At 43.0% G+C, this 19,889-nt stretch overlaps 1 protein-coding gene across 8 annotated transcripts in view; it reads right to left on the bottom strand.

Moving 5' to 3' along the window:
- Positions 1-19,889, bottom strand: part of TRERF1 (transcriptional regulating factor 1) — a 143,019-nt gene that overhangs the window by 23,522 nt on the left and 99,608 nt on the right. For 3 of the 8 annotated variants that reach the window (XM_077813820.1, XM_077813817.1, XM_077813818.1), the window contains exons 4-11: positions 14,220-15,868; positions 13,583-13,632; positions 11,710-11,860; positions 10,536-10,784; positions 5,768-6,137; positions 3,665-3,731; positions 1,422-1,561; positions 1,000-1,103 (exon numbers count right to left, since the gene is read on the bottom strand). In XM_077813820.1, the coding sequence (XP_077669946.1) occupies positions 1,000-1,103; positions 1,422-1,561; positions 3,665-3,731; positions 5,768-6,137; positions 10,536-10,784; positions 11,710-11,860; positions 13,583-13,632; positions 14,220-15,626 (2,538 nt within the window). In that variant the 5' untranslated portion in view covers positions 15,627-15,868. The remainder of the gene's footprint in view (positions 1-999; positions 1,104-1,421; positions 1,562-3,664; positions 3,732-5,767; positions 6,138-10,535; positions 10,785-11,709; positions 11,861-13,582; positions 13,633-14,219; positions 15,869-19,889) is intronic. The other 5 variants (XM_077813822.1, XM_077813819.1, XM_077813825.1 and 2 more) reach the window with 3 other exon arrangements.

Here is a 19,889-nt window from a genome sequence, read left to right on the forward strand (position 1 = left end):
AATCTATATGGCTACTACCTGGAAGCAAGTCCATACCTTCATAGGCGCCAACTCTGTGGGTGCTCCAGGGCTGAAGCACCCACAGGGGGAAAATGGTGGGTGCTGAGCACCCACTGGCAGTCCGTCCCCTCCGCCCCCCATCAGCTCCCTTCCTTCCCCCCAGTGTTTGCCACCCACCGGCAGGCCCCACGGATCAGCGCCTCCTCCGCCCTCCCTGCGCCCCATGCGATTGGCTGTTTTGCGGCGTGCAGGAGGCTTTGGGAGGGAGGAGGAGGAGCGAGGGCGCGGTGCGCTGGGGAAGGAGGTGAAACGGGGGCGGGAAGAGGCGAGGGGGGGACGGAGCCAGGGTGGGGCCTTGGAGGAAGGGGTGGAGTGGGGGCGGGGCCTGGGGCAGAGCTGGGGGTTGAGCACCACCCAGCACATTAGAAAGTTGAAGCCTGTGCATACTTTTACTAAACATTATGCTTTGGATTTGGCTTCAAGAGTGGATGCTAAATTTGGTTCATCAGCATTTCAGTCCTTTAAATTAGGACTCTGTTTCGCTCCTCCTGAGTTTTCAGCACTGCTCGCCGAACTTACCCACAAATGGGGGATATGCAAAGCCACTTGAAGAAGAAATGAAGGTTACTCGTAACCAGAGTTCTTCAAGACTATTCTGCATATATTCATACTTCCTCCCCACCTCCCCCTCTTTCTCAAAGTCATACAGCGGTTTCTCTGGGTTGGCAGTGGCAGGAACTGAGGCAGTAGAGGGTGCAGCGCTCCCTTATGTAGCTCAACCGCAATGTTCGGAGACACTGAGGGAGGGGAGGGGTTGGAAGGGGCACACATGAGTGCTAACAGATACTGCTTGGAGAAGGTTCTACCTTTAAGCTGCACCAGGCAGTGCAAAATCTATAAGTGGCAATATGCAGGGTAAATACAAGTAAATAACCTTCATCTTCCCAGGCTGCCAAGGTAAAGGAGATGCGAACCTTTCTCTTCAGCTTCTTGTCTTACCATAATATCCCCTTTGGACTCAAAGAGGGAGTGCAATGCATATTCTGAATTAGTTCCTCCACCAGGTAACACGCTTGAACAGCACATATTTAAGAGGTCTTCCACTGTCAGAAACAAAAGGGATTCTGTTAAATATTGCAACATGTCAGCCAGATACCTCAAACCAAGGATTCTGTAAAGCCAACTGAAACACAATAGAGTGTAAAGTTTTCGTTCTGAAATGCGCACACAGTTCTTGATGTTTGCATTGCACTTTTCTGTAACAATTCTCAAATGCATCAAATTAAAACTGATCAGATATTGAAACATCTGTATAACCTTTTCAAAGTAAAAAAAAATAGTATGAGAGTGAGAAATAAGTGGAGATTTCTATACCGAATATAGTGTTTTCAGTAAACAACTCAAATGGCAAAATACAGTACCTCTTTGTTGGAAGACTTTGTTTTCCAGTTCTGGCCATGGTTTCCAAACCAAAGTTGCCTTGTGCATATCTCTCCCCATTGATGATCGGTCTTGTAGTTCAGGAATATCAGCCTGGAATCTTGATCCAATATTGATCTGTCTGTAAATAAAGAGAGATCTCACTTGTAAGATTTACAGAGAAAAGAATAATATTACCTTTTATTTTATACCAAACAAAAAATAAATTACACAATTGAGACAATCCCCAGGAATACCCAGGGTTGCGAGGCACCATTAGCATGAGTGAGCTTTGTCTGTACCTGCCAGGAGTCAGTTTCCTGACAACCCAAGCCACAAACAGAACAAGTACTCCCCCCATCAGCCCCCGTAAGCTACGCTGTCCCTCTGCAGGCAAACAATAGGTATACACCAACTTCCAAGTGTCCCTCTGAGTGTCCAGCCCTTGTTCCACCAAACACTCACAAAATTCACAGATTACTATTCCTTTGGGAGTAGTGACACACAAATTATTAATTTTAACTCAAGATAGCCATCCAGTTAACACACAGCACTTAGATATATTTAGTGTGAAAACAAGAATATGTTTATTATCAAAGAACAGAGATTCAAACTAAGAAAGAATATCAGAAACAAATGGTTACATATAAAACAAACTTATAACATACTTGCTACAGCCTAAACTTAACTCATAAAATATTCCCGTCTCCTGCAGGATAGCTCATCCCAAGTCCTTTTCCCTGGTGTTTTAAACCAGGATGTCTGAAAACGTCCTTTCATTAGATCAAGCCCACTGGCAGCTTGTCTTCCCAGCCTGAAGGATCCCAGGCGCACCTCCATACCCCACTTATACTCCCAAAAATTAATTGTCTTTACTTGTAAAACAGGATAATCCCTGCTGTTTTTGTTTTCTCCTGCAGCACTCAGAATCTACTCATGAGTACTTGATTCAATATGCAAGTAGATTTCCACTGTAAGATATACAATGGTCAGCTAGGGAGATAAGTGTCTCCCACTTGGAGAAGTTTGTCTCAGTGCATGCTACCTCTGAGGCCTGGTCTACACTGGGGGGTGGGAACAGACCTAAGATATGCAACTTCAACTACGAGAATAGCATAGCTGAAGTCAACGTATCTTAGATCGACTTACCTCATGTCCTCATGGCGTGGGATTGACTGCCGCCGCTCCGCCGTCGACTCCACTTCCGCCTCTTGCCACGGTGGAGTACAAGAGTCGATGGCAGAGCGATCGGGGATCGATTTATTGTGTCTACACTCGACATGATAAATTGATCCCCAATAGATATATCACTACCCGCCGATCCGAGGGGTAGTGCAGACATACCCTAAGTGACCAGCCTTTAACTCCAAGGCCTTAAAGACAATTTTCAGTACGCATATATAACTCCTTACACATTATCTGCACATACATTTTGCAATGATTATGACCACCAGCATGACACATGATCCATTTTGGTGTAGCCAGGGGATCTCTGTAAACCTGTGGACCCCTGTGCTCTCTGCAGTGGGCATCAAGAGGTCCTTGCGTCACACATCACAATGGTCTGACATGAAATTGTGTCAGACTATCTTACAACATAATATTCAGTGAATTCTGCTTTCACTGAGGCAAATAGTGTATTGTAAAGACCTAATTTAGAAAGCTGTGCACAATTCCAACACAGTTTAATTGGACTGGGAAGCAGGTTTTAAGTCCCAGAAGAGAGAGATCTAACGAATATCATTACTATACAGTGAACAGACCAGATGCAGGTCAGTTAGACCTCCCTGCCCCATAGGGGATGACACACCTCAGCAGAGGGCTGGTGGTGATAACACTGTCTCTGTCCTCTCTTGGTATCCCACGAAGGGAAGGGAAGTTTAACACCTCCCAGAACTCCATAGGAGGTCTGCCAGGGCAAGTACTGAATCAACATGCTGCCCCAATGCCATGGTCACACACTTTTCCAGCCAGCACCAGCTACGTTTGTGACTTCACTGGCCCTTTATAGCTCTCCCCTGAAGCCATGGCTGGTTTGCAGTGCCACAATCTCATTTCTGGCAGACTTTCTGCTGTCAGTGACCTCAGCCAATGTTTACACTGGTATAGCCTTGAGTGCCTCCAGCCAAGTAGTATGGTATTACCCGCCTTGTTCAAAATATACAAGACCACATTCTCTAGGTGAGAGAGGGTGAGCTGACTGAAGTAGGCTGTAAAGTGATACACATTGATAAATTTTTCTTACGGTTCTATATCAACAGTCTGTTCTCCAGGCCCTGGAGTCACTGGAATGCTGCTTCCATCAATACTATCTGAAACAGAAACAGGGATTTGATTTTCTTTTTAGAAAGCTATTTTCTTAACACACACATCGTGTTTGGTCCTCCACTGCCCCCACTTGTGTAGCTATCCTTCTATTAAATGGTCCACAGAAATCAATGAAACATCAGGTTACAGCTGCTGCATTGGCCTGAATGTACCAGGGTCCTTAAGAAACCAGGTACAGTGTGTCTGGACATAGCTGCAATTTTCAATAGCACCAATTTCCATACGGATGACCATTCTGAATGGTTTTACATTTTCCTTTATAATCTACACACTTGGTTGTACATGTTAGCTTTGTACCTCCTACCAGGTTGCCACCCATGCCTCGTATGGTCTCCCGTTATCATATGCTAAGCACACCTACTCCTACTCCTCCTCCTCCAAATTCCTCTTTACAATTAATTCTTCCATAAATCTCTCCTACTTCCTTTTCTCATCAATAATCCCCACAGACTCCCTTAACTGATCTATTGTCCTGTGACTTCTTTAAATTGTAAACTATGGGTCAGGACACATGTACTAACATTCTGTTGGTAAAGCACTGAGAATGTATTTATGGCACTGTAGAAGTGATTTTGCAAATCAGTGAAATACAACACAATTCCAAAAAACAGAAAAACAAAAACACCGCAACCAAACCCCCAAAATCCAGGTCAGCTATCACCTTGTTACTGTATCTCTGAAGAAACTAAGGATCACAGTTTAAGGATGATACAATGGTGACAGAAGGTTCAGCTGGCCCTGGACTACTTGCTAGAATTAGTAGAAGGCCAAAACCAAGTTCTGATCATCTTCTAAAAAGAGCAGGAAGAAGAGGAGAGGTTGCAGGGTAGAGGACTAGGACTGCAAACAATACAGTTTTATAAACTGGAATTCAGTGCCTACTAGAGAACATATCAGAGAGGCAACTTGATTTATCCATTTTGCTAACTTGAAAAAGCTAGCAATCAAATTCTTAAATCTATAAAGGGGACTGATCGCAGAAGATGGGAATACAGAAGGGGAAAGAAGGAGAGGGGATAGAACATAACAGCAACATGTCCAGATAACTGAGTACTACTGACGGACTATGAAGGGTGTATCACTTAGTGTTTTTTGACTAGAAGGCTGGTGGCTGTGAAGAAAATGTGGATGTAAAATTGTAAAACATGGGGGGGGATCTTCAAGGATCCAAGACAGAAGATAATCTAAATATACCTACTCTCCTTTTGGGTTACAAGATAAAATGTAAGGGTCCAATAAGTAAAATCTTAATTCATCACCTGAAGCATGCTGCTAAATACCTAGTTTATAGGTTTTGAAAAACTACACAAACAGAAATGTGTCTCCAGGAATTTTGACAAATTGCTTTGCTTGCACAGTTAATTTATAATAAAAAGTTAAGTTCTCTAACATACTGGGGACCATTCTAAGTTACTTAAGGTGTGATTAAGATGTTATTTCTACCTTGAACAGACTCTTCCCGTCTAGCTAATATAGATTATCCCCCATACACACCTTAAAGATCTTTTCTATGCATATGGCATATCAAATTTAGATAACTTACAGTGTCTTGATATATGTATGTTGGGATTTAAACAAAATATTTACCACTGCAGTCATGTAGCCTGATATGCTAATCAAAAATTTCTTCTCCTGAACTGAATAAATGCTTAAAACCAAACAACTGCCAAATCCCAAAACAGGTGTGTCCCCCTTGGCCCATTTGAGTAGGCTTCACTTTAGTTACAAACACTGTGTCCTTTGAAATAAATACATTCTGATCTTTCCATTTGAAATTAACCAATCCATTTCTTGGTTTAAACCCAACCCTACAATATCTAGAAGAGAGGTACACATCTGGAAAAACTGACTTTGTTGAACAGGGAAAGTAACAGTAGTTTGTGTGTATGTCTTGTCCTTCTCCCAAGATGATCATTTCAAAACAGAAAGCACACAGGGAACATAACATAACATAACAGCGGTTTATGTAAGATGTGGTTTTGGGCTCAGAGAAAGTGCTACAATTAAATAAAATACTTACTAGATCGACATAGGAGCACCCGTGGAGTGGGTGTCAAAGGAGTAAGCGGCAGCTGGGGGTGAGATGCATTATGAGATGATGTGATAACGCTGCTGAAGAGCCCAGATCCTTGGCGTACTGGGCTAAGCATAGGTGGTGGGGTATAGGGAGGAAACTCATGTGTCCTGTCTAGAAGATGGTCTCCTAGGATGCGGGGAGAGCGAAGCTGGCTTTGATACAGCGTAGCTCCTGAGTAGGATGCACTGAAGTTGAAGGAAGGAGGAGGTATGAAGAGTGGTTCCGGTCTATGTCGATATTTTTTCTTGTCCTGCAGGGATTTGAAGTCTTCTTCCAATTTTGCAGCACTTTGATGCTGTTTTCTGCTAAGTTCCTAAATGAAAATTGATAGCATTCAAATATACAGCTATGATTAGTTTGGGTTACATTACCTATGCTTTCCCACAGACAATGGTGACAGGAAAGCGGTTATCAACTGAGGACTATTCAGGGCCCTACATGGAATAAGTTTGACAGTTTCAGTCCAATTTTGGGGTTTTTTTTAAAGCCAACAGGTGCCCATGTGACAAAATACCAACACTACAACTGGTACTGGTTGGCAATCTAAAGACAGAGAGAATTAATTACCTTTCCAGCTTCAGAAATCACCACTCCAGGTCAGAGGAGAAATATTAAAAAGCTGGCTAAGACAGTGGAAGATTGGCATTTGCCCCTGCCAGTGTTTACTGGCTAAAGAGAGAACCTGGCTCCAAGATGTCAATGCAGCATTTTTATTTATTTATTTATTTATTTTTACCAGCACCCCTCACATGCACACTTATCGTTTCCAACTACAAAAAATTTATATTGGTCGTCTGGAAGTTGCTCCATCTACCCCCAAAGTCTAAGTAAATGTTTTCTAATACATCTACTTGGCTTTAGTAGGATGGACACATTTGAGCTCAGTGGAATAACTGCAGCATTGTCACTGGCAGGAGAGGGGGGAAAAAGTAATAAATTCAAATTCTTTGTTTCTTATCACTACATTTCCATCTGCTGGGTGGAATCCAGCTGCAAGGAATCTTGTATTAATTTTCTCCTTTCTTGGCAGGGAAAATGGTAGCAGATGAGAACTGGGGACATAACAGCATTATACATTTCAATAATTTGGAGATTAAAGACATTTAACACTGTACCACCCTGGTCTATAAAAAGTGACAGCAATTGGAGTTATGCAAGTCTGAAATCTGATTTTCAGGGCAAATGGTTAGGTAGCTTTTTAAGAACGCACACAATGATGGTACACATTCTTAGTTTTAAATATACTACTTTCAGGTGCTTAGGTTTTAAGATCTCATTTATGATAAACATGCCGGGGGCGGGGGGGTAGTATTTCTTGGCTAGATAAAGATATACCAAAATTTCTGTATCATCTGGTTAATATTAATACTATATAAAAATAAATTATTACTGAACATGTTTAGATAATACATCTAAACACCATGGGTGGTTCTTGACAAGCACACTCACCCAATAAAAAGTATGTTAAAAGAACACGAACACAGGCACCTTTTATTCCTGCTGTTAACACATTCCAGCTTGTGGAAATGTTCTCTATTGCAGAGGTCCTGCCCTCTCTGTTAGATCATGGCTATATCCCTTCCAACATCTGGTGATTTTACCTCCCCAAAAATTTAAGTTTGAACATATTTTTCTTTTGCAGAAAAATGTATCTTTAAGAAGGATTGTGTAAAAACATTGAAAGCAATGAAAAATCACAGGGGAGTGTGAAACACAGCCATGTACTACAAAGTCAGTCATGACGGTAAACATCCAGTGTTCAAAAAGAAGAAAAGAAAAGATGGGGAAAAACAAGAAATATAGCAGAGGTCTGATAAGAGCCCCAGATTAAGTGTTTGCTCCTTCCTTTTTGCAAAGAGGCAGTGTGGTACAATGGCGAGGGTGCTGGCTGGGACTCTGGGAATGTGGGAGCTATCCCAGCTAAGCCACTGACCTTGAGTGAAACAGTTTACCTCTAGGAGCCTCTGTCCCCACTCCCATCCTGTGTGTGTTTATTCAGATCATAAGCTCTTTGGGGCAGGGATTCAGTCTCACTATGTTTCATACAATGCCACCTCAATTTCCATTGCGGACTTTAGACACTACTGTAATACAAACATTAACTATAGTTTCTTCAACTTTCCATTTTATGCTCTGTGTAATTTTTTTTTTTTTACTGGTTTTAAATTAAAAAACCTCCCAAACATTATGGATGATGGAATTCAGAAATAGGGAGGGTACAAATCAGTTGCTATGTTTTATTTGTAACAGCTTTCATGTGAGTAGTCTTGGAACCTGGTCCTGCAAAAAACGTATGTACATGAATAACTTACTCACATGAATAGTCCCCATGAAGTCAAAGTGGAACTTATTGTTCTCGCTGTTTTTCCCGTTCATCTGACAAATTTTTTATTTTGCTAGTGACTTTCTCTGTGTAGTAACAGTAGAAAAATTTCTGCCTTTTCCATCCTTCAACTACTTTTCTCACACACTAAAGTCATTGGAACTCCTCATGTGAGCAAAAGTTACATGTCCAGGTATGTGCACGATTGTACCCAGAATGAGAACACAGAACTTTTGAGCCTCCTTTGATCACCTCTTCATTATAACAGTGTCTTCAATTTGGGGGTGGGAGAAGAACTTGCAGTTTTACTATTGCTCCTTATCTACCTCTTTGACTAGAAACCCTGGTAAATTAAGCCAAAGAAAGTACAGAGTAGATTATTATTTATATCTCTTTTGTTTAAGGGGTAGTATTTTATTAATTATTATTATTATTATTATTTTTAATTCAGAATATCTGGTACTCAGCTCCTGTTGAAGTGAAATAAGGCACTGGAACTAAATTCCCATGAGCCATTGCTCTCTATGCCGCTACATCAAATGGTTAAGGGCACTCTCAGTATAGGAAATGCAATATGGCATTTTTGAAAAAATCTTCACACTGAATATGAAATAAGTCCCCGATGTTCTTGGCCTCACAGCTCAGAATTAGCTCTCTAATTCCCTGAAGATCCAGACACCATTGCTCAGATTCAGCACTGAATGCATTCTTCAGTACTCTACAAAAACCTAAATATTTAACACTGGGACACAATGGAATGCCCATTTACTATTTGATTCACTTCACTGTGCACTGCTGTTGCAGGTTATTTAGTTTTGTTTTATTTTCATTAAAAAGGCATTCACTAAAAAATATATTGACTCTACCCATCAATCCTTGGGACCCCTTCATTCTAAGGCTTGAGACACAATGTGATTGAAGCAAAACAGTTACTGTTCCTTAGACCAACAGAAATCTGCTCACCCTATCTCTAAGTGACCGCAACTCCTTCACTACTCCAATACATTTCCACTGCTCGTATAAAAAAACAGGGTCCAGAGTTCAGAACTGGGTGTTCCTAATTTTCACATGTAACAAACAGGACAGCATGCATAAGCCTGGGTGGCTGAGGGCACAAGTGGCCAATCAGGTGTCTAACTGGCCACTGCAGATTCAGCCACTGCAACTGTATACGAAACTGTGGTAAATGTGCGTGCACAATCCTGAACACCTCAGCCAGAATCCCCAGAGGAAATCTGCACAGAGCATATAGTGGAGCTCAAGGCCTCCGCCATCCCTCTCAGGAGATTAGAAACAGAAAGGAGAAACTACACTGCTCAGCTATCAGCAAATGCAGACATGCTGACTTCAGTGTTACTACAGAGGGTGGAAGTCTGCACTAGCTAAAAGAAAAAGAAGGGAAATTCATTAAAAAAAAAAAGTGTGTTGGGGGGGATAAATCCACAAATATTGCTCGAGATCACTGATAAGTGTTCATGTTGTCCCCAGAATAGGCCACTCAACGGGGGGGTGGGGGTAAAAGTACTACTTTTCACTGTATGGGCAGGAGTCACACCTCCTAATAGTCATCCCACCTTGTGCCTTTCACAATTACACTGCAGTGGCATATTTCTAATGTTGTTAGACTAGAAAGTGTAGTAAATTAAACTGTTCGCTTAAGCCCTCATTCAGCAAAAAGCTTAAATGCATGCTTCACTGAAGTCCTCTACACACTGTGTCTTATTCATGTCTAAGGCACTTTTCGCCATAGTGTGTGGCGATATCAGATTCATGAGTTAAATGAAAGCCAGAAAATACTAATCATCATTACTTTTCCTTTTGGGTTTTTGAAGTCACAATGTTTTAACACATCATTAAGATACATGCTGAAGGGGGGGGAAAAAAAAAAAAAGACGATCCCATTGTACGTGCACAGCTTCTTCTTAGAACTTACTGCTTTAATAACTACGACACAGGGCTATTTAATCTACCGCAAAAAAATACACAAATATATTTTACTTCAGAACAGAAAGAAAGTAGCTGCTGCACTTAAGCAACAAAACAAACACAAAGAAGCACAAATAGTAAAAAAAAAAAAAAAAAAAGGTAATAAATCCCTTTGTTTTAGTGGGATAGAAAATTCCCGCACTATTGTTTCAAATGGTTTATTTTATTTCTGAGTATTGATCTTCCATGAAGGATGAAATTAATATTCCTGGATGAGAGAAGAGGAATTACTGACAAGATACTACAGGCCTTCACCTTTCGTTGCCAGGTGTGAGCCACGCTGATTTCTTCAAATATTCCAGAGTGTGTATATATATATATATTTAAAAATGTAATTGCACTAAAACCAAAGGGATTTAAAAGCCTCACAGCACAGTTAGTAGCAAGAAGGGAAGCACTCACAGAAGATGAGCAGGGGGTGGCCACTTTTGGACTGCACGGTGGAGAGTAAGTCATCTTCATGAGAACTGGCATCTCGTCATCTGACACAGAATTGGCAGGCTTGTCTTTGATTGTGGTACTGTTGGTAGCAGACTGCGCACTGGGCTCAGGCGACAGAAGCTTTACAGGGACAGAAACAGGCATGACGATAGGTGCGATGCTATCCACCTCTTTAGGCGGCTGCTGTTGTGGCAGTTTCTCTCCTTCATCCTGTACAGACAATTACAGGCTTTCAGCCTCAGTTAGAGGGTTCCTATTGGATTTACAGACTATAAAAATAGAATGAAAACGTATTCATCGTGGTCTGGAAAGAAACGGCTCTGGTGTGAAACAAACAGTAGCACCCCTTCTCATACCTCAGATTGGGGCCTGAATAAAATTGGCCAGGTAATTATGACTTATACATAGGATTCAGCCTCAGTGTTAAAGAGCCATAAAACATTTCTTTTAAAGATGACCTGCAAAGAGGAAAAATAGGTTTGTGCTCTTTTTATTGCTTCTTTATGCTGAAAGTAGAAGGTAAAAAGATTTCTTTTCAAAAATATCTGTTTTTTGCATTAGAAATTCAGATCTTGTCTAACACAGGAGACAACAGAAGAACTAGTATGATTGTGCCATCAGAGATACCAAGGCAGCAAAACCTGACTTGAGAGGATAAGTTATTTTTATTCAGGCCAATTAAACTCATTTTGTGTTTTTTTGTTAACATCTGTTTAACTCAACACTTGAGAGAAAAGCTCTCTGTTAAAGATTCAAGACTTCTGATCCTTCAATTACATCTTGAAAACATTTCTAACATATGTCAGTCACCCAAGGAGTCCAGCTAAAAATAAGGAAGACAAGACTTGTCATTCCTGAAATTTCTAATGTATTAAACAGAAAAATAAGATTTAGTTTTGCAAGGTTTCTTTATTCATTAAAGAAAGAGGCACAAAACGTTTTCTCCCCTTTGACGGTCACCTTTAAATAAGGCTCTTGGCCTATGTATAGGCACAACTATACATATTTACGTTAATGTAGGAGGGTAGCATAATTGAAACAAAATTGGAGAAAAAAATGTTGACGGAAAAGCAAAGCAAGCAGCAAACATTAACGTGAAAAGAAGAGAGCCAAATAAAGTAAAATGAACGGCTACCTGTTTAAAATTAGGAGATGCTCTTACTCCTCCATGTGATCTCATGTGACCATTTAGGGCTGGTAAACTCTTAAATTCCTTCAAGCATATTGAACATGTTAGCTTGCTCTTTATATGGGATCTCTCAGGAAATGTTCCTTTGTTTGTGCCACTGTTTTTACAGGAAGATAAAGGAGAAATCAGTTTGCCAGATGTCAGATGTTCCCATTCACTATGAGTCTTATCTGAGAATTTCAAAAGCAATTTGTAATTAAACTGTAATTAAGCCATAAAGCACTTCTTTCAGGTAGATAAGCAAAGAAACCAGGACATATACTTAAGGATATATGTGCTAAAGCCTAGCTCATTGATTTCCAAACTGAAGGGGAAGGGAAGTGGTAAACAGGTCTCTCTCTCTCAAGTAGGGTTGCCAACTCTCTAATCGCACAAAACTGAACACTTAGCTCCACGCCATCCCTGAGGCCCCATCCCCTTCCCTGAGACCCTGTCCCCCACTCACTACATTCCCCCTCCCTTGGTGGCTTGCTCTCCCCTACCCTCACTCACTTTCACTGGGCTGCAGGGCGGTGAGGGCTCTAACTGGGGGTGTGGGCTCCGGGGTGGGGCCAAAAATGAGGGGCTCAGGATGTGGGAGGGGGCTCAGGGCTGGGGTGTGGGAGGAGATGGGGGCTCCAGCTGGGGGTGCAGGCTCTAGAGTGGAGCCAGGGATGAGGGGTTTGGGATGTGGGAGAGAGCTCCAGGCTGGGGCAGAGAGGTTCAAGGTGTGGGAGGGGGCTTTGGGCTGGGGCAGGGGGTTGGGGTGCAGGAGTGAGTGAGGGCAGTCTGGGGGATGAGGGCTCTGGGCTGGGTCCGGGAATGAGGGGTTTGGGGTTCAGGAAGGGGGTCCGGGTTGGGGGGTGCTCAGGGCTGGGGCACAGGCTTACCTCCGGCAGCTCCCAGTCAGCGGCGCAGCAGGGGGCTAAGCCAGGCTCCCTGCCTGTCCTGACTCCGCGCTGTGCCCTGGAAGTGACCAGCAGGTCCAGCTCCTAGACAGATGCGCGGCAGGTGGCTCTGCACACTGCTCTTGCCTGCAGGAATGCCCCCGCAGCTCCCGTTGGCTGTGGTTCCCGGCCAATAGGAGTGCGGAGCCAGTGCTTGGCCAGCACACAGAGCCCTGTGGCCCCCACACCTAGGAGCCGGACCTGCTGGCTGTTTCCAGGACGCGCAGAGCCAGGACAGGTAGGGACTAGCCTGCCTTAGCTCCGCAATACCATCAACAGGACTTTTAATGGCCCAGTCGGCAGTGCTGACTGGAACGGCCAGGGTCACTTTTCAACCGGGTGTTCCGGTCGAAATCTGGACATCCAGTCACCCTACATCTTAAGAGTCTCAAGATGTGGTCCACAGTATGGACCAATATGGCCTAGAACCAGAACTGTATTTTGGCGACTCATGTTTCTCTACCCATCTAGCAACAACAGAAAAAGAGTGCCAGAACATGAGCGCCACGAACTGTGGCAGGCAACTGTGCTAGCATGTGGTTCTCCTCACAGCCTTGATGGACCTTAAGAAAAACTAATGGATTCCTTGCTGACATTTGCTGCCAAAGATGGAAATCTAAACAATACAGCATTGCTCCACTGCGTAAATCAGAGCAGCATTAAAAGCACGCTGTCCCACTGCCTTCACGCATTTTAAAGAAACACTCTGAAGTAATTTAAATGTATTGCTGCAGAGATTGCACAATTTTACATCTAGTGTATAAATCCTTAACCATGGCTTCATGTAACAGTTGCCAAAACCAGCTGAGAACGCCTCTATTCAGTTGCAGAGCTCACTTATATTTAACCATAAAATGTCACCAACGAAGAAATCTATGCCATACTCATAATACCTTGGCTCAGGGGACAGTGGCTGCAGTCTGCCATCGGACAGCTGAATCTGCTATCGGAGGGAAAGAAAAGTATTTTTCAAGCAATAGCAACATAAGGAGTCTTCAGAGCTTTATTCTTATTTTTACTTTTTTTAGGTTAATGCAGTGATGGTAAAAAGCTCTGAGAACGGACAGCCCTGGAGAATGCCATCCTACATTTAGCCACAAAAATGGGTATACCTCTGAGCAATGTCAGTGCAAGTTGCCTTACACTTACCTGCTAACATGCTCCTCAGCCCTGATTATGTGACAGCACAATGGAGGGTCTGTGGTCCTTGGTATTTCTGGGGAGCTGCTAGGAAGGCAGCAAATTGGTGACAAATGTGGTAGCATTTTTTGAGCTGGTGATATCTGTCCATCAGGAACAGGACTGACGCTGCCAAACTCATTTTACACTGGCCAGTGAATAGCCATCTGCTGGTAATAACTCAGCCGAGAGCAAATCAGTGACCGAGAAGTGGAAGACCCATTTCCAGTCCCAGGGCTATGCCCATGCCCTGACCCACTGAATGAATCCCCTGCAGTTATTTCATTTGGGTGTAGTACAGTCATTGTCCAAAACAGGCCTGTATGAATGGAAATCTAAATCATTACGTACCTGAGGCCAAACAGCACTAGGAGACTCTTGTTGGGACCCTTTGTTATTTAGATGGACACCCGATGGTGCTAAAAGAGTTCGATGAGGGCCAGCGTTACCTACAGAATTAATTTCCTGCCGTGCAGTATCCTCCATTGCCTCTGCCATACCCAGGCCAACATGGGAGTTCATCAGAGCTTGAGACCTGCTGTCGTTCTGGTATTGCTTTTGCTGATCGGTGTCGTCTTGCTGCTGCTGCTGTTGCAATGCACTTTGTGGGTACAAATGCCTATACTGCTGCTGTGTATCCTGATAGAAATACTGAGGCATTGTTCCCAACTGTATAAGCTGTACAGAATGAGCTTGATCCTGGGAGTACTGGTGTGTTTCATGCACCGTTTTGGGGTCGGAATCCCTATGATAGGTAGGAAGATGCAGCTGCATCTGTTGCTGCTGCTGCTGCTGCAACTGTAACTGCTGCATAACTGGTTGTGTTTGATAATACTGAGCTATTTGCATTGGACACTGCCGCTGCTGTTGCTGCCGACTTTGTTGCTGCTGCTGCTGGATCTCTTGGATTGAGAGCCGCTGCTGTCCCTGCTGTGGCTGTTGCGGCATATAATATTGAGTTTGCTGCAACTGTTGTATCTGTTGCGGTAACAGCTGCTGAGACTGCATTTGTTGCACATGTGGTTGTCCTTGTTGCATGGCAGAATGCATCTGTAGCTGAGATAAGTGTTGCTGGTAATCATAATACAACTGTTGTTGGTGCTGCATGACTTGCATTTGCTGCTTTTGTTGAGTGCTTGCAAAATTCTGGTGTACTTGCTGTTGCCCCTGCTGATATCTTTGCACGGTGGAAGTTACAGATTGTTGCTCAACAGCAGGCTTCTGAGACAGCAGCTGTCTAAGTGCACTGTCACTGGCATTATCCATCACTGAAGACGGAGCATGCAAGACCTGAGCCATATTGTTGACTTGAATTCTTAAATTTTGGTTAGCAAATACTTGTGTAAAGGAGTCCAATTTATGTAAAACTCCACTAGTAAGTTTTTGTGACCGAAGTTCATTGCCTTGAGAATAGGAATATTGGTATCCATCAGCAGATTCACTCTGCCCTAACGGGCTCCACATTGCATTCTGATTGTTCCTTACTGGGACGTGGTTTCCTGAGCCAGTATGTGTCCAACTTGTTTGTCTAGAGGAGTCCACTGACCCAATGTTTTTTGAACCTACATTCAAAGCTATACTGTCTCTGGAATCCTGGGGGAATTGGGGAGAGAGGGGAGAAGCCTGAGAAGCGTCCATGCCTGATGTTCCATAGCTGTGATTTATAGGGGGGAGAGAGTTCATTGGGTGTGGTTGGTAATACAAATTCTCATTGCTGTTGGCAGTGTGGTTAGGTTTGTACAACTGCTGATCCCCCATTTTTGGTCACCTTTATCCTGATCTTACAGGCACAAAAACCATAAACTTGTAGACCCTGAGATATTCCAAGTATGAAAAAAAATTGCTAGAATTTATTATTCAGCTTGTCCATTTACATTACAAGAACTAATTCCCTCTGGTCTGCTTGCAATTCCAATTTCAGATTGATGCTGCTTCACATCTTTGAAAAAGACCAAAACACAAATCTTAACGGAAAACAATAGATTCACTATGGCAGGTACCTGGGAAGTGAAAGAGAAACAGTTTAAGTGCATTCTACTCAACTTTTGCAGTTTCCTTTGATGTAACAATAACTTAATGAGGAAAAGTTCTTATGAACAGTTGTAGCAGTTGGGCTGTTCCATAGCACTTGGATTGCTTCATCTCATCCCACTTTTCCTTCTTTTCATCCCATTATAGTGATTCTACAGTTCTCTAGTAAAATCACTTCACTTCACTAATGAAGGTGTGCTTTCCAAAACCTCTCCTTTATACCCACCCACAAACACACACAAACAGAGCTGGCCACACACAGCACTCAGGTATAGTCTTTAACCAGAGATTAAGCTATGAGGAAGAGACTCATTTCTAGTGTTCCCAATGTGCTAGTCAGAGACAACATACACATGTATACTGAACTCTAAGTCACAAACTCCTGCAGATATCACAGATGGCTCTACTATGTCTGATAACACAAGTGAAAGGAAGTGGTGGCTTAGAATCCAAGTGCTAGCACTTAGTTGTAGGGATGTGGGAAGACAGGGTATAGTATGATTTAATTCTGATTCAGAATTAACATAGCAGCTCCAACTCTGCTACACAACATCAGGGCTCGTTTTATTCCATATTATCTTTACATAGGTGTGGAATGAAGAAGTCTACTATTGGATTGAAGATACAGCATTGTGTCTGAGTAGTAATATGCAAGGCTAGTGTGCTTGTTAAAGTGACAAAATCACAAGAGTGGTTACACCAATCACCTCTGTGTACACAGTCATTTACTCATCTTCTATATGGACTTTTAGTAATTGCTAAGACAAAGCAAGCTGTCCAAATCATCAAATGGTAACAGCACATATCTGTCACAAGCAATCCTACTTAGTAGGTATCTAGTTTAACTTTCATTCTGCCCTCTCCCTTTTTTTTCAGTGGTCCATCAATTCCTTAATATTTTAGCAGACTGGTTTATCCTGAATGCTCTCATTTGTCATCCTCATCTCGTGAACTTTAATTCAGTGTGAATGAACAGATTTACAAATGTCTGTACTTTTTTGGATACAATTGAAAAAAAAAGAAAATACATGTGTGTGTTCTTGGGATGTTTATCGTTTTGTGGACGGGAATGATCACACTCTCCACACTCCAACTTGTTGCGAAGCAGTTAGAGCTACTACTACACACAGGCATCTACATACATCATCATTATACTGCACGCTTAGCGCTGCCCTCTCAACCCATCTTTCTCCCTAACCTAACGGCTCCCCACCAAAGATTGTGTATTAATGTTTTAAGATTTAATGCTTGGGGGGGGGGGAGGAAGGGCTGATTTGAGGGGACAGAAGTGCAGGTGCTGATGAGGAACATTTTAACCATCACCAGTTGCACATAAACAGCACACGTTTATACAATGCTGCACATAAATTTTTATGCCAGGTGCAGCCCAGAGAGCCTTCTCCATGGTAGTAGGATAACATCCGAGGGGAAAGCGCAGTTTCTGTTGGAGAAGACTGCGTGCTCACAACACTACACAGAAGGCTTCGTGAACACAGCCTCTCCTTCTGCCCCTCCACCCCCACGAACATGATACAGTTCTCCAGTGACCTGGAATCCTACTTTTGACGTCTCCGACTCAAGGAATGTTTCCAACGCACCTCCGAACAGCACACTAATCCACAGAAATCTTCCTACCAACACTACAAAAAGAAGGATTCTGCGTGGACTCCTCCTGAAGGACGAAACAACAGACTGGACTTCTACATAGAGTGCTTCCGCCAACATGCACGGGCTGAAATTGTGGAAAAGCAGCATCACTTGCCCCATAACCTCAGCCGTGCGGAACACAATGCCATCCACAGCCTCAGGAACAACTCTGACATCATAATCAAAAAGGCTGACAAAGGAGGTGCTGTCGTCATCATGAATAGGTCGGAATATGAACAAGAGGCTGCCAGGCAGCTCTCTAATACCACATTCTACAGGCCATTACCCTCTGATCCCACTGAGGGTTATCAAAAGAAACTACAGCATTTGCTCAAGAAACTCCCTGAAAAAGCACAGGAATAAATCTACACGGACTCATGCCTAGAACCCCGACCAGGGGTATTCTATCTGCTACCCAAGATCCATAAACCTGGAAATCCTGGACGCCCCTTCATCTCAGGCATTGGCACCCTGACAGCAGAATTGTCTGGCTATGTCGACTCCCTACTCAGGCCCTACGCTACCAGCACTCTTAGCTATCTTCGAGACACCACTGACTTCCTGAGGAAACTACAATCCACTGGTGATCTTCCAGAAAACACCATCCTGGCCACTATGGATGTAGAAACCCTCTACACCAACATTCCACACAAAGATGGACTACAAGCCGTCAGGAACAGTATCCCCGATAATGTCACGGCAAATGTGGTGCCTGAACTTTGTGACTTTGTCCCCTCACACAACTATTTCACATTTGGGGACAATGTATACCTTCAAGTCAGTGGCACTGCTATGGGTACCCGCATGGCCCCACAGAATGCCAACATTTTTATGGCTGACTTAGAACAACGTTTCCTTAGCTCTCGTCCCCTAACGCCTTTACTCTACTTATGCTACATTGACGACATCATCATCATCTGGACCTATGGAAAAGAAGCCCTTGAGGAATTCCACCATGATTTCAACGATTTCCATCCCACCATCAACCTCAGCCTGGACCAGTCCACACAAGAGATCCACTTCCTGGACACTGTGGTGCTAATAAGCGATGATCACATAACCACCACCCTATACCGGAAACCTACTGACAGCTATTCCTACCTACATGCCTCCAGCTTTCACCCAGACCACATCACACGATCCATTGTCTACAGCCAAGCTCTAAGATACAACCGCATTTGCCCCAATCCCTCAGACAGAGACAAACACCGAAAAGATCTCTATCAAGCGTTCTTAAAACTACAATACCCACCTGCTGAAGTGAAGAAACAGATTGACAGAGCCAGAAGAATACCCAGAAGTCACCTACTACAGGACAGGCTCAACAAAGAAAATAACAGAACGCCACTAGCCATCACCTTCAGCGCACAACTAAAACCTCTCCAGCGCATCATCAAGGATCTACAACCTATCCTGAAGGATGATCCCTCACTCTCACAGATCTTGGGAAACAGGCCAGTCCTCGCTTATAGACAGCCCCCCAACCTGAAGCAAATACTCACCAGCAGCCACACACGAAAAACACTAACCCAGGAATCTATCCTTGCAACAAAGCCCATTGCCAACTCTGTCCACATATCTTTTCAAGGGACACCACCATAGGACCTAATCACATCAGCCACACCATCAGAGGCTTGTTCACCTGCACATCCACCAATGTGATATATGCCATCATGTGCCAGCAATGCCCCTCTGCCATGTACACTGACCAAACCGGACAATCTCTAAGCAAAATAATAAATGGACACAAATCAGACATCAAGAATTATAACATTCAAAAACCAGTCGGAGAACACTAACCTCCCCAGTCACTCAATTTCAGACCTGAAAGTCGCAATTCTCCAAAAAAAAAAAAAAAAAACCAGACTCCAACGAGAAACTGCAGAACTGGAATTAATTTGCAAACTGGACACTATTAAATTAGGCTTGAATAAAGACTGGGAGTGGATGGGTCATTACACAAAGTAAAAACTATTTCCCCATGCTAATTTTTCCCCTACTGCTACTCACACCTTCTTGTCAACTGTTTGAAATGGGCCACCCTGATTATCACTACAAAAGTTTTTTTTTCTCCTGCTGATAATAGCCCACCTTAATTGATTAATCTTGTTACAGTTGGTATGGCAACACCCATTTTTTCCAGAGTGTGTGTGTGTGTGTGTGTATGTGTATGTGTGTGTGTTTCCTACTGTATTTTCCACTGCATGTATCCGATGAAGTGGGTTTTAGCCGACAAAAGCTTATTCCCAAATAAACTTGTCAGTCTCTAAGGTGCCACAAGTACTTCTCTTCTTTTGTTGTGGGGTGTTTTTTTGTTTGTTTTTACAGTGCATAAACTTTCTC

The sequence above is a fragment of the Eretmochelys imbricata genome, chromosome 3 (genome assembly GCF_965152235.1).
Source record: "Eretmochelys imbricata isolate rEreImb1 chromosome 3, rEreImb1.hap1, whole genome shotgun sequence".
Lineage (NCBI taxonomy): Eukaryota > Metazoa > Chordata > Testudines > Cheloniidae > Eretmochelys > Eretmochelys imbricata.